At 41.8% G+C, this 15,219-nt stretch overlaps 1 protein-coding gene across 5 annotated transcripts in view; it reads right to left on the minus strand.

The window, feature by feature from the left end:
• The window catches only part of LOC125297284 (zinc finger protein 501-like), a 39,148-nt gene that overhangs the window by 12,464 nt on the left and 11,465 nt on the right, over positions 1-15,219 (minus strand). The window contains exons 3-4 of one of the 5 annotated variants that reach the window (XM_048247560.1): positions 9,485-9,940; positions 6,100-8,980 (exon numbers count right to left, since the gene is read on the minus strand). In XM_048247560.1, the coding sequence (XP_048103517.1) occupies positions 8,055-8,980; positions 9,485-9,940 (1,382 nt within the window). In that variant the 3' untranslated portion in view covers positions 6,100-8,054. Of the gene's footprint in view, positions 1-6,099; positions 9,941-15,219 lie in introns of those variants that run through there. The other 4 variants (XM_048247561.1, XM_048247559.1, XM_048247562.1 and 1 more) reach the window with 4 other exon arrangements.

Genomic DNA, 15,219 nt, shown 5'->3' on the forward strand with positions numbered 1-15,219 from the left:
CTCTTATCGGTTTTATATAGAACCATTTTGTTTAGGCTTTAAAGAACCCTTAGGGGTTCCTTTGATGAACCCTTCAAAAAGGTTCTATATAGAACCATTTAGGGGTGCCATATATGAAGCATGCAATAGAACCATTTTTGGTTCTATATAGTACCTTTTTTTCTAAGAGTGTATATACTTTTAATTAGTGAATGTGTGTGTGTGTATGTTGTCTGTATGCTACTGTGACCTTGAATTTCCCCTAGGTATCAATAAAGTATCTATCTATCTATCTATCTACTGTATCTATCTATGTCAACCAGTGCTTGGGGTAGCCTGTATAGCCTAGACTGACAATGGCAAAGCATTCTGCTTTGGGGAATTATTTACTGTGGTATGGCATGGCCATGGTATTCAAATATACTGTAGATATGTTCAACATAGGCTGAAAGTTATGTTTGGTGTGCCATCTCCCAAAAATCTGCAAAGTTTTAGTTATTAATCTCTAAAGTAAGGAGTCAAAATAACGAACAACTTCAGGCGGCGCTCTCTTCCACCCTCTAGCCTGGCCCAGCTAGATGCTGTTCTCCCCCCCAGGCCTGGCCCAGCTAGATGCTGTTCTCCCCCCGGTGCTCATGGTTCAGTCCAACCACAAGCGCAAAAAAGGAAAATTAGAAAAACTTCTGAACAGAAAACCGTAACAAAATAAGCCATTATTTTATAATAACCCATTTACTGTGCCGTCCTAAAGAATGGATAACAGATTTTTAAGCTTATTTTTATATTTTTTCATGTGAATTCTGCAAATAGAACATAGCACTGCAAAGCGTTACTCGGACCCCTACTGGACCGTAGGAGAAAAAGGATAGAAGTCATGGACTGTGACCTGATACGAATAGTCGCCTCAAAAGAGCATAAAGCCACAAGGGAAAGGTAAAAGGGATGTTGACGTATTGCTAACAACTACTTATTACGAGTAGATGAAACTTAGAATTGTGGAGGATAAGCCCTCACCTGCAAGGCCATCCAGAAGAGTTGAATAGTAATGCTTGCTTGAAACCTATATTACATGCTCTCACCCCAGGAGGCTAAATACAATCATCAAAACTAAACTAAATACAAAAACGCAGAGCAAAGTTTTGCACAGAGTTGTCTAGCCAGCCTGCTCATTCAGTTGTCTAGCCAGCCTGCTCACAGATCATTCAGTTTTGCACAGAGTTGTCTAGCCAGCCTGCTCACAGATCATTCAGTTTTGCACTTCCCTGCCACATTCCATAGCCTTTCCAGCACATAGAGACACATCATTTCACATCTCATAGCCTTTCCAGCACATAGACACATCATTTCACATCTCATAGCCTTTCCAGCACATAGAGACACATCATTTCACATTTCATAGCCTTTCCAGCACATAGAGACACATCATTTCACATTTCATAGCACATAGAGACACATCATTTCACATTTCATAGCCTTTCCAGCACATAGAGACACATCATTTCACATTTCATAGCCTTTCCAGCACATAGACACATCATTTCACATTTCATAGCACATAGAGACACATCATTTCACATCTCACAGCACATAGACACATCATTTCACATTTCACAGCACATAGACACATCATTTCACATTTCACAGCACATAGAGACACATCATTTCACATTTCACAGCACATAGACACATCATTTCACAGCACATAGACACATCATTTCACATTTCACAGCACATAGAGACACATCATTTCACATTTCACAGCACATAGAGACACATCATTTCACATTTCACAGCACATAGACACATCATTTCACAGCACATAGAGACACATCATTTCACAGCACATAGAGACATCATTTCACATTTCACAGCACATAGAGACACATCATTTCACAGCACATAGAGACACATCATTTCACAGCACATAGACACATCATTTCACATTTCACAGCACATAGAGACACATCATTTCACAGCACATAGAGACACATTATTTCACAGCACATAGACACATCATTTCACAGCACATAGAGACACATCATTTCACATTTCACAGCACATAGACACATCATTTCACAGCACATAGACACATCATTTCACATTTCACAGCACATAGAGACACATCATTTCACAGCACATAGACACATCATTTCACAGCACATAGACACATCATTTCACAATTCACAGAGCATCAGAGTTCCTTTGAGCTTTTGCAAAAACATCGTTGTACCAAGCATAGTTGCAGTTCAAACAGTTCACATCTATTGCTCTACCCCAACCACAATAATATAACATAATGTTACATAATTAATACTTTCTAAGTTTGACTAGGCCTACATGATTTTTCCAACACCAATCTAAGAGGTTTAATCTCTTCAACCCATCTAAGGGCAGTTATTATTGCGGTCGCCTCCATCGAGTACACTGATAAAAAGTCACTCACTCTACGTATATCCATAACTTTTTTTTTTTTAAATTCTGGAATACCACATTGGCCTTTAGGTTCTTTGGACCATCTGTAAATATTTTCAGATATCCATAATTTGAAGTATTTAAACAACTTAAGCCGGCTCAGTATAACTTTGCTTGGAGAGATGCTCATGTAACAGAGTTGAAAATAACCTTACAAGTAGATAAAGTGAATTCTTTCAAAATTATGATATTACCATGTTATTGTAGGCTAATCTCTACACTGTTTTTTACATGTTTAAAAGGTTTTCATATGTCGTACCCATTCACATGAGTTTAAACATGAGACATTGCTACTGCAATTGTATTTTCATTTCTACTTTGCATTTCAATATTTTGAACATTCCCGTACTCCAGTCAGAACTACAGATGGGAGACCAGCTCTGCTGGCTACACTAAAGTAATGAATCCTGGATCTGACTTGGGAAATCATATATTTGACTTGAGCGTCTCAGGACAAATGGGATGAAATCTGAACTCCAACTCCTTTAAAGGGCAGCCGTGGCCTACTGGTTAGCGCTTCAGCCGTGGCCTACTGGTTAGCGCTTCAGCCGTGGCCCACTGGTTAGCGCTTCAGCCGTGGCCTACTGGTTAGCACTCTGGACTTGTAACCGAAGGGCAGCCGTGGCCTACTGGTTAGCACTCTGGACTTGTAACCGAAGGGCAGCCGTGGCCTACTGGTTAGCACTCTGGACTTGTAACCGAAGGGCAGCCGTGGCCTACTGGTTAGCACTCTGGACTTGTAACCGAAGGGCAGCCGTGGCCTACTGGTTAGCGCTTCGGACTTGTAACCGAAGGGCAGCCGTGGCCTACTGGTTAGCACTCTGGACTTGTAAGGGCAGCCGTGGAACTGGTTAGCGGCAGCCGTGGCCTACTGGTTGGCGCTTCTGGACTTGTAAACTTGTAACCGAAGGGCAGCCGTGGGCCTACTGGGCACTCCTAAGGGCAGCCGTGGCCTACTGGTTCTGGTTAGCACCTGGACTTGAACCCAAGGGAGCCGCGGGCCTTGGTTAGCTCTGACTTGTAAATCGTAAAGCCGTGGCCTACTGGTTAGCACTCTGGACTTGTAAACTAAGGGCAGCCAGGGCCTACTGGTTAGCACTCTGGACTTGTAACCGAAGGGCAGCCGCCACCTACTGGGCCTACTGGTTAAAGCACTCTGGACTTGTAACGGGGGCAGCCGTGGCCCACTGGTTAGCACTCTGGACTTGTAACCGAAGAACTGGTTAAGACTTGAACCGGCTGGTAACTGGAAGGGCAGCCGTGGCCCACCTACTGGTTAGCGGGGGAACTTGTAACCGAAGGGTTGCCGGTTCGAACCCTGACCAGTGGGCCGCGGCTGAAGTGCCCTTGAGCAAGGCACCTAACTTCTCACTGCTCCCCGAGCGCCGCTGTTGTTGCAGGCAGCTGGGATTAGTGTGTGCTTAGTGTGTGCTTCACCTCACTGTGTGTTCACTGTGTGCTGAGTGTGTTTCACTAATTCACGGATTGGGATGAATGCAGAGACCAAATTTCCCCTCACGGAATCAAAAGAGTATATATACTTACTTATACAAGAAGTTTGAAGGTTTTTTGAAGGCTCTAGTGATTTCTTCAAAAGTATGGAAGGATGCTAGCAGCTCTTCCTGCACTAATAACCATGTCTTGGGTCTTAGACCCATTTATAGACCCTTTCAACAATAAAAACAAAAACAATTCTTGAACGTTCTATTTGGTTCCCAATCTACTTCCTCTGCATTAAGATAACATATGGAATGTTAAAACGGAAGCCTTGTGGGGCCAACTATGATGCTGATAATGGAACTCTCTTGAAAGGGTCTATGGACCCTCTTTCAAGTTTAATCTGACTCCATTTTATTAATAACTTGCATCTTGAATCAATTACCAAGTAATTAGTTTATCAACTATGGCAGAGCGTGGCATGGCATAGTCTATGAGAATTAGAGGCATACAACTGGTACACAAATTAACAATTTATTAGGCACTAAACCTTAAAAGGTAACAGTAATCAATATCACATCAAATGAATAAGTAATTCAGGTAGGTAAAACTTAAAGTAACAAACAAAGGAAGCTTATCAAAAACAAACTTAAACTTAACATATTAACATGTTAGAATAACATACACCAGATGAAACTGTACCAAATAAGATTACAAACCCATATATTAAAAAGAGGGATAGAGTGAAAGAAGGAAGACAGAGAGAGAGAGAGAGAAGAGCCAGTGAGGCTGGGGGTCAGAGAGAATTGAAAGAGAAAAGACAAAGAGGTCAGAGAAGAGAGTATGTGACCCCTTGCCCCCGTCCCAGCAGAATAAAGAAGAGGCCGAGCTGAGGGGGATCTCCCCTGTTATCAATCACTTGGGCCACCCCCGAATCATCAGGGCCCCTGTTATCAATCACTTGGGCCACCCCCAAATCATCAGGGCCCCTGTTATCAATCACTTGGGCCACCCCCGAATCATCAGGGCCCCTGTTATCGGCCACCCCCGAATCATCAGAGCCCGTTATCGGCCACCCCCGAATCATCAGGGCCCCTGTTATCGGCCACCCCCGAATCATCAGGGCCCCTGTTATCGCCCACCCCCGAATCATCAGAGCCCGTTATCGGCCACCCCCGAATCATCAGGGCCCCTGTTATCGGCCACCCCCAAATCATCAGGGCCCCTGTTATCGGCCACCCCCAAATCATCAGAGCCCCTGTTATCGGCCACCCCCGAATCCTCAGGGCCCCTGTTATCAATCACTTGGGCCACCCCCAAATCATCAGGGCCCCTGTTATCAATCACTTGGGCCACCCCCGAATCCTCAGGGCCCCTGTTATCGGCCACCCCCAAATCATCAGAGCCCCTGTTATCAGCCACAATCTCAGCCTGTTTCCTGTGTGTTGGTTGTTGGATGGTAGCAGTGGGTGCGTTGTGGCTAAGGAGCTGGGCTAGCATGCAGTAGCCAAAAAAGGGTTCAATTCCTGTCTGCCAAGTATAGGGTCTAGTGTGAAAGTGCAAAGTGAAAGTCAACCGCAGATAAAACATAACTTTTCAAACGTTCGAATGCCTTATAGTGTAACATTAAAGCTTGATAAACTTTGCTCTAACATCATGTACGTTTAACATTAACGTTAAGTTCCTTACACCTCGATTCAATATAGGTTAATGTTTCCACTAATGTCACATCAGTAAAATTACTATCGTGTTAATGAGGCCATCCTTAAAAATATTTTCGTTTGCCGTAACCCGACCGACCCTGTCAATTTAGAACCGACCCAAATATTTATTTTTTTCCCCTTTTAGTCCGACCGACTTGCCGGTTGTAAACTTGCGTTAATAAACCAATAAATTCCTTAAATTATGACTTCTGGTGGAAATTGACAGATTGAGAGTTATATGACATAACCATCGACACAGGCATCTGCTGTGAAAAAAGATGTAAATTACAAAGCATGATTATTGCAGAACTTGAACTGGACAGGATTGTTCATGTTTTTCTTTCACCTTTTTCATTTACATTATTAGTAATTATTACATTATTATTACACATTATTCATTTACATTATTAGTAATTATTACATTATTATTACACATTATTCATTTACATTATTAGTAATTATTACATTATTATTACACATTGAAATGAAACAAAAATGAAATGGCACACAGAAAATTATTATTTACAATTAATTACAAAAACTGTACAGACTTCTCTTTCATGTCAATACACTGTATTGGTGCTGTGCAAGTTGAATTGAGTGCCTGTCACTTTAAGGCTGTGACAGCTTGTGAGGTTTGTTCGATTCTCATGGTTTTAAGCTAACTTAGTAGCGTTGTTGTGCATTGTGCATAAGGATATGTGGATGAAATGAATTATGTTCATTGAAACTAATTATGTACAAGTGTCTTGTAATGATAATTTCTATGATTTCTGTGAGCTCTACAGTAATTACAAATAACTATATCCAGATGTAAATGGTTGCATATCTTATTATTTAAATTCAATTAAACCCACCAGTAGGCTAGACCCTAATTTCACAGCCTAGGTATGTTAGTAACACAGGACTTGAAAGCATTGACTGTATAGAACAAACCAAAAATAAAACCCTGTGTGGAATTGGAATAAGCTACTGAAGGTAGGGGTAAGCTACCTCGATGATGTGTTTAATTTGGTTCCTTGGTTAAAATATAATGTAACTAGTTTTTTTTTGCACAAAATTGCATCTGCTAATAAACTTAAACAAACAAATGTGATTTCCTGTGAAATCCCTGACTGGGCCTTTAACGTTAGCCCAGTATTCATAAAGATCCCAGCTCCAGGCACTCAGTAGGATTATTTATTATTAGGGGCTAAACCATTAAAAAACACCAACGCGTGTCGGCTCACCAGCCTTCATCAGGGTGTTGGGAACAAGGAGTCTGAGCATAATTATAGCATGGGTTTCAGGTGTGCCAATGAAGCACTTGCTATACATTTCTTAAGCCACTAAGGGCAGTCATTTTGGTCAAGCAGGTCAATAATCAAATACAACAAGACAGTTGGGAAAACCCAATTGGGAAACTGGTTTAGCCTAGTATTATGCCTAGTATTATTTGACGACATCAAACCGGGAGAGGAACGGACAGGTTTTTTTATTTATTTAAATTAGGCGACCTTTTTGCAGCGGCGCTTAAATTCTAGGATTGGCCTTACAAGCATATTATAACTCTCTAGGAGAGCATCCCTTAAGATCCCCTCAAAGACTTTACCAACACAGCTGACCACAGAAATTTGACGGTAGTCACCAGGGAAATTGGGTTTTGCTTTTTTGGGAATAGCTTTGACCTTTGGCTGTTTTCCATAACCTTGGAACATGTATTGAAGTCCTCACACAGCTCAGGGGCTCGTTCATCACTAAAGGTACAGCTTCAGTTTTAGGTATGACATGACATTAACTCATTGAGTGCCAAAAATGTAATATTACGTTTTTAGGTTTTTTTTTAATTACGAAACTAGACACTCTAACACACCTTATATGTGATTTTGGGAACTCTGTGATGAATGGAAATGAAATATACGACGATCGAAAACTCATGAAAACGCACAATCAATTTTATCTTAAAACTCTGCTTTGGATGGTTGCCACTTTGGGTTGAATCAGTGACACATGCACGTCAGGTCAAAACCAGGCCATTTTTGTGGGTTTATCACTAGGTGGCAGTCTCGCCAGGTCTCGCTAGGCCACTTCCTGGAAACTTTACAGACATTTCATCAAAGACGCTACATCTCCATTTCTAGAAATAAAACAGGGATTTTGATGAAAACTAGCCACTGCTTAGCTTGGGATTTCTTAAGAACAGAGGCATGTAGAAATAAACGGTTTGTACCCACTGAGAGCTTAAAGTCTCAAACAAGCCATAGTATGTGTCCATAGCTATAATAAAGAATATGCTGTGGCTCTATAAAAATTGTTAACAATGATCAAGATTGCTGGCAATCTGGGCCAAAGCTTCCGAAAACAGCGCGGCATTCAATGAGTTAATGTTCTTGACACGCTCAGTGCAGTGGTAAGTAGATAGATAGATAGATAGATACTTTATTGATCCCCAAGGGGAAATTCAAGAAAAGAAGAAGTCTCTTCTCATGTGTGAGTGCGCTGGTGTATTTTAAGGGAACCCCTATGAGTAAAGGTCTTACCATGCTGAGTGCAGTGATAAGGTTTCTCTCCTGTGTGAATGCGCTGGTGGGTTTTGAGATGGCCTAATTGGCTGAAGCTCTTGCCACACACACTACAGTGATACGGCTTCTCTCCTGTGTGAATGCGCTGGTGGGTTTTGAGGGCACCACTCTCAGTGAAAGTCTTACCACACTCACTACAGTGGTACGGCTTCTCTCCTGTGTGAATCTGCAGGTGGGTTTTGAGATGGCCTAATTTGTTGAAGCTCTTGTAACACACACTACAGTGATACGGCTTTTCTCCTGTGTGAATGCGCTGGTGGGTTTTGAGGGCACCACTCTCAGTGAAAGTCATACCACACTCACTACAGAGGTACGGCTTCTCTCCTGTGTGAATGCGCAGGTGGGTTTTGAGATAGCCTAATTGGCTGAAAGTCTTGCCACACTGAGTACAGTGATACGGCTTCTCTCCAGTGTGAGTGCGCTGATGTCTTTTGAGATGGTCTAATCGGCTGAAGCTCTCGTCACACTCACTACAGAGGTACGGCTTCTCTCCTGTGTGAATGCGCAGGTGGGTTTTGAGATTGCCTATTCGGCTGAAAGTCTTGCTACACTGAGTGCAGTAATACGGCTTCTCTCCTGTGTGAGTGCGCTGGTGGGTTTTGAGATGGTGTAATTTGCTGAAGCTCTTGTCACACTCACTACAGTGATGCGGCTTCTCTCCTGTGTGAATGCGCTGGTGTAGTTTTAAGCTTGACATAACAGTAAAGCTCTTACCACACTGAGTGCAGTGGTACGGCTTCTCTCCTGTGTGAATGCGCTGGTGTAGTTTTAAGCTTGACATAACAGTAAAGCTCTTACCACACTGAGTGCAGTGGTACGGCTTCTCTCCTGTGTGAGTGCGCTGGTGTTTTTTGAGGGCACCACTCTCAGTGAAAGTCTTACCGCACTCACTACAGTAGTACGGCTTCTCTCCTGTGTGAATGCGCTGGTGGGTTTTGAGGGCACCACTCTCAGTGAAAGTCATACCACGCTCACTACAGTGGTACAGCTTCTCTCCTGTGTGAATCTGCAGGTGGGTTTTGAGATAGCCTAATTGGCTGAAAGTCTTGCCACACTGAGTGCAGTGATACGGCTTCTCTCCTGTGTGAGTGCGCTGATGTCTTTTGAGATGCTCTAATTGGCTGAAGCTCTTGTCACACTCACTACAGTGGTATGGCTTCTCTCCTGTGTGAATGCGCTGGTGGGTTTTGAGATGGCCTAATTGGCTGAAGCTCTTGTCACACTCACGACAGGGGTACGGCCTCTCTCCTGTGTGAATGCGCTGGTGTAGTTTTAAGCTTGACATAACAGTAAAGCTCTTACCACACTGAATGCAGTGGTACGGCTTCTCTCCTGTGTGAATGCGCTGGTGTAGTTTTAAGCTTGACATAACAGTAAAGCTCTTGCCACACTCCCTACAGTGATACGGCTTCTCTCCTGTGTGAGTGCGCTGGTGGGTTTTGAGACTGCCTAATTGGCTGAAAGTGTTACCACAGTCACTACAGTGGTATGGCTTCTCTCCTGTGTGAATGCGCTGGTGGGTTTTGAGTTCGCCTGTTCGTCTGAAGCTCGTGTCACACTCACTACAGGGGTACAGATTCTCTCCTGTGTGAGTGCGCTGGTGGGTTTTGGTACTTCCTTCAAGAGTAAAACTAGAAGGTGCCAGAGTCTCTGGTTTGATCTCTCCAGACCTCAGCTGGAGCATGTACTCGTCCGTGTGGCTCCTCTTGATGTGCTCGTGGAGGTAGAGCTGAGCCGTGTAAGAACATGGACACAGGGAGCAAGTGAACACCTGAGATGCTGTCACCTCTGAAAGAAAGAATAATGAGGAAGATACAATTTAGGTTCAGACAAAGAAGCACGCTGGACAACATTGTTGGATAATATTGCGTAACATCACTAGACATTAAAGGCCCTTGGCTACCAAACTGTTACAAGTGACAACTAGATTTGGTTGGCTTTGGCCAAGTGGAGCAACCCTCTTTATATAGGGGAGTTGGGTTGAAACATCATTTGTCTTCAGCCTACAACACGATTCTGAAAACCATTCCTAGGCGCTTTACAGATACACCATCCTGCTCCACCTCTCAAACAGGGGGAGGGGCATCATCTGAAGCTGCTGGGACACCATCTTCACTGGCAAACACAAATGGACTACATCTCAGCAGTCATGTGACTTCACGCCATGAGATCATGTGACTGCCTTGTGTATTAATGCCAGCGTTACTTCCGGTACACACTAAACATCTGATGAAGGTGCTTTGATGAACACTGAAACGTCTTATATTTTATACTTTTTTAATCCAGTGTTTTAAAATTAAACCTTTGATGCTACAGGTGAATAGGGTAAACATTTTAACTAGCAGTTTTTGTAATTTAATGTTTACATATGCAAATTAGGCATTGTCTAATTAATGCGCTAGTTAGCATACATTTTAAGGCGAGACACTAAAGGTGAACAGGGTACATTTTTTAACTAGTGTGGTCAAAATTACTCCAAGACAACTGGTGTGAGACTTCAGCTTTATTCATGACGCCGGGAGCATGTTACCCACATGAAATGTCAAAGTAACAAGCCCACCCATCTGTGGGTGAAGCCAACTCTTATACCTTACCCCACACCCATGGAAAATCACAAGTTGTCACCCTCCATTAATCACTTAACCATCTGGTATTTTAACAGAGATAAGAAATGTTTACCACCCCTCATCCTGAGGGTCACCCCTAGTTCGCTGACACAGGGGTTATCTTAGCTTTCCAAAGTCAAAACATTCCAACATAGGGGTTTCAGATGACACAAGGCTCAGAGTAAGAGGATGGTAATTAGATTTCACTACATGTATGTAAGGTATACTAAATATTCAATGAGAGACATAGAAATTATCCCACACTAGCAGATATCACTATGAAACTTCCCTAAACTAAACTAAACTAAACTAAACGTTTTGAGCCCCTGGCTCTTCCTCAGACTACAATGCATGTTTCACAATGCACCATCATACATCCCCACTTATCCTTCCTCACACGTGAATCCCATTGGATAATTAGTCCGACACTCAAAACATTCAATCAATCGATTGATAAAAAGTCCCAGTTTGTGTAAAGTGCTTGGTGGAGATTACAAACATATACAGTTAAGAACAAAATTATTCATACCCCTGGCAAATACTGATTCAATGTTGATTTTCTTTTTATCAATATGTTTGTTCTGACTGAAAATGACACTACCACATGTCAAAATGTTGTAAGACAATGTGGTAGAAACATGGAATCAAAAAAAGAAGCATTTTCCTCTTTTTTAACATTTTTATGAAAAATGGTGTGTCAAATTATTCATTTTAAATAATCAATGGAAACATCTTTATTTGCATTCACAGCTCTAAAATGGTTCTTATAATACCTACCAAGCCTCTCCATGTCTCCACAATGATTCTAGACCGCACCTTTTTAACAGCAATCTGGGTTTTGAGTCAAGAGTGATTATTTGCCATCACTCTGGCCTTGTGCTCACTTTTTTGACTAATTGAGGTCAGGACTAGTGTTGTCACGGTACCAAAATTATGACTTCGATACGATACCTGCCATAAATATCACGATGCTCGATACTGAAACAATACTACGGCGAAATCCTAAGATATCTGGAAAAGAAAGGACTCATACCTCCTCCAAGTGTATTGAGTCATTTGTGTTGAATTCGGTGCACTTTTGTAGTGTGCAGGTCAATTCTGGGTTCTAAACTTCTAAACTTCCTACATAATTATTATTTTTTATGGTCAGTAAAATAGTAGGCCTACTTTGTGTGATTAAGTCCTTGTTATAGTTCATTTGTTGTGTTGTGTTTTGGCAATATAGTAGCTTTAAATAGCCAAACTAGGCTAGATCAAGGTCAGTGTTGAAATTACTGCATGCAAATCACTGAATGCTATGCAGAGGGGCCTAATCTTTAGGCCATCTGATGTACAGTATAGGCTACCCTAGGCCTTCCCGTTTTCATGGGATTTCTTTGACAGTTGCAAAGGGAAAATGTGAGGATAGTCTTCTTTGCGCCCAGTGTACAAGTACGACGTTCCAACCACTCAGGTCTTCGTCAGATAGGCTTACACCATTACCTGTTGCAATATATCTGTGTGCATTACATTACGTCTGTTTCTTTGATAACATGATTTGCTACCACGTAACAATAAGCCGCTATTATTATTATTAGGACTCAACATGCTTTGATGGTAATATGCTGTGGGCTTTAATTAGCGCATTTCGGGTAGCCTATCCTACATCTGGGCAATAATTATTAAACAAATTGCAGTCTACATGCCATGACAAATATTACCAGTAGTAGCCTACTGACCGAACATGAAATAGATTGTTTGGTAGGGTTGGTAATGTTATTCTGGCGTGAACATTGCGCTTTCATCACATTAGCACCCTATGATATTTGTCAGTTGATGTTTACAGAAACTGTCACATGCACTTTCACCTTTATGTTTACTCTGATTAACATTGTAGCCTGTGCAATGTTTTCCCAAGGTTCGCATTTCTTAAAATGCTATAGTTCATGTATGACAATATGAACAAAGATTTCTTCCTATGCTAGTTTTGCAGTAGACCAACTTCTCCAGTGTGAAATAACTAGACGATTATTGGTATTGTGGAACCGGGGACAAGATGCAATTACAAAGAAATATAGGTAGGCCTAGCCTTCTTACATGACCCATTCCGAATGAATTGTCTCCAACATAATACAATACACGGGCTTTGGCAACACTACTTCCACACACATGACGGTAGCCTACCAATGTGTTATTATTACGGCAAAGGTGAGACGTTTTCTTCAATGTGCTAAAAGATGAAAGCAGAAGGCCGAACTTCGCAAATATTGTATACCAAAGTGAAATATGACATCCAGTCACAAAGAAGTACAAATAAAGATGCAAGGTTTAATTAGGCTGTATACAGGAGAGAGGCACACCCATAGCACAGCGTACTCCAGAATATGCGTCTCTGACTTGACACAGAATCATCCAGGGTTTAAGTACTCAACAGTAAAGAATAGATAATCATACAGTGACTGTGGCAAAGCCAGGAGCCCTTAATCAATGACAAAAAGGACGCAGAATAGACAACAGCAAGTGATATCCACTCTGGCGCCTTACATTATCATGTTTAAAAGAACAGTACAGATATCACACGGTCATGATGCAGACGTAGAATCATACTTTTAGTGTCAAAGTGACCCACTAGTGAGAAATGCAGAACATTAAACCACATACTGAATATTGGGCCCAATGCTGCACATAATCCCATTATTCTTTTGAATCTCCACCTCAGATTGGTGGATCACCTTTTTCAGATTATCAACTGATTTAGAGGCATCAGAAATATAAACGCAACATTCTTTACGACGCAACACTCGGCATAGAACTCCACGTGATGCATACAACAGATCCATACCCATTCGATTCTCAAGTGATACACCCCGAATCTGGGTGACCTCAACCTCTATATCCTGGACAGTTTTAAAAGTTTCATTTTCTGTTTTCTCATAGGCATCCCTAAGTCCTGTAACCTCCTTCTGCAGGTCTCGTACATCTAGCGGAGCAAAGATGACTCCCAACCACTGCTCAGTCTCCCCTATATCGCGTTTACGCTTAGGTGAGCCATCAAGAGCAGATTCAACCTCCTCCTTAGAGACAACTCGTGACAGAGGGACCAGGTGGGCTAAATAGCAAACCCCGGAGGCGTCTGCTGGTATGGCAGCATATGCAGTTTTACCACATGCAAATGCTGACCACTTAGGTGCAGCTAAGGGTGTTTTGAATTTTTGAACAGGGATGATTTTGTCACATTCTGAATTACCTAACTTCAGTCCTTTACCCTTAAAGGACAGGCAAACTCGTGAGGTTACAGAACTATTACCTAACTTCAGTCCTTTACCCTTAAAGGACAGGCAAACTCGTGAGGTTACAGAAATAGCTGAAATAGGTGCAATGGCTCTAGGGTCATTATTCTCTGGGCATTTAACTTGAGGGGGGTTAATGCATTTAGAGCCACAAGTGTGGGGTGTAAGTAGGGGTGGGCGATATATATCGTCTGCGATAATATCGTGATTGTTGTTTTAACGATGTGCAAATTGACATTATCGAGTATTTAAATTACTTATGGGGAAAAAACACTCGAAATCACGCACTGAAGACTCATACATTCCCAGGAGGCTATGCGGGAGAAGTGCAGCAGAGCAAGTGTCACGTGATCACTAGTGGGTCACAACGTTGTCCCACTAATGTTTATTTTGTGCAGCAAGAGTAGCCTACTTGGGATTAAGTAGCATTGATGAGACACGTTTTGTCCTACACGGTATTATATAGAGAGAAAACATTAGCCTTTGAGTATTTTAATAGTCAGTTGTAAACAAATAACTATTCTCATGTAACTCTTTTGTAAATGGACTGAAGTTCGCTCTAAATATCTACGTTTACCGATTATGCTAGCCGTTAGCATCTCTATGGGATTTCTCATATACATTAGCCATAAGCTAACGCATTAGTTTCTATTCTGTAACTTGGAATGCTAACCTACGTGATTGCTCTAAAACAAAACATATAAGGAAATAACTGAGATGTAGACTAGTCTGTTGGTCTGCTCTTAGTTTTACAGTGAATCCTATGTAAAGGTTTGAAAGGAACTTCAGCTTCAGACTTTCTCTTAACTGTTAGGATTCATCTAATCTAATGTAGCTGGCTAGACCATGTCATTGCCACACACACAAGTGGGGGCAGAATTGGAAATGTGTCATAGAGTGACAATGCATTGGTTGATTTGGTTAAAGAGTCACAGGTTAGGTTATTGGTTATTATTGTAATGATGCTATTCATAAATAATGAGCTGTAAAGTAACTCAGACTTTAACAAAAACAATTTTTTAAAGGATATCGACTAATTGTCATTATCGTCAAAATCACAAAAAATATCGAGATATTATTTTTTGTCCATATCGCCCACCCCTAGATGTAAGCCTACTCCTTCGTGTCCCGGAAGGAGTGATGATTTCTCTGGAGTGCCAATCGCACTGCCAAGGTCCTGTGGATGTGTCAT

Source organism: Alosa alosa, chromosome 7 (genome assembly GCF_017589495.1).
Source record: "Alosa alosa isolate M-15738 ecotype Scorff River chromosome 7, AALO_Geno_1.1, whole genome shotgun sequence".
Taxonomy (NCBI): Eukaryota; Metazoa; Chordata; class Actinopteri; order Clupeiformes; family Clupeidae; genus Alosa; species Alosa alosa.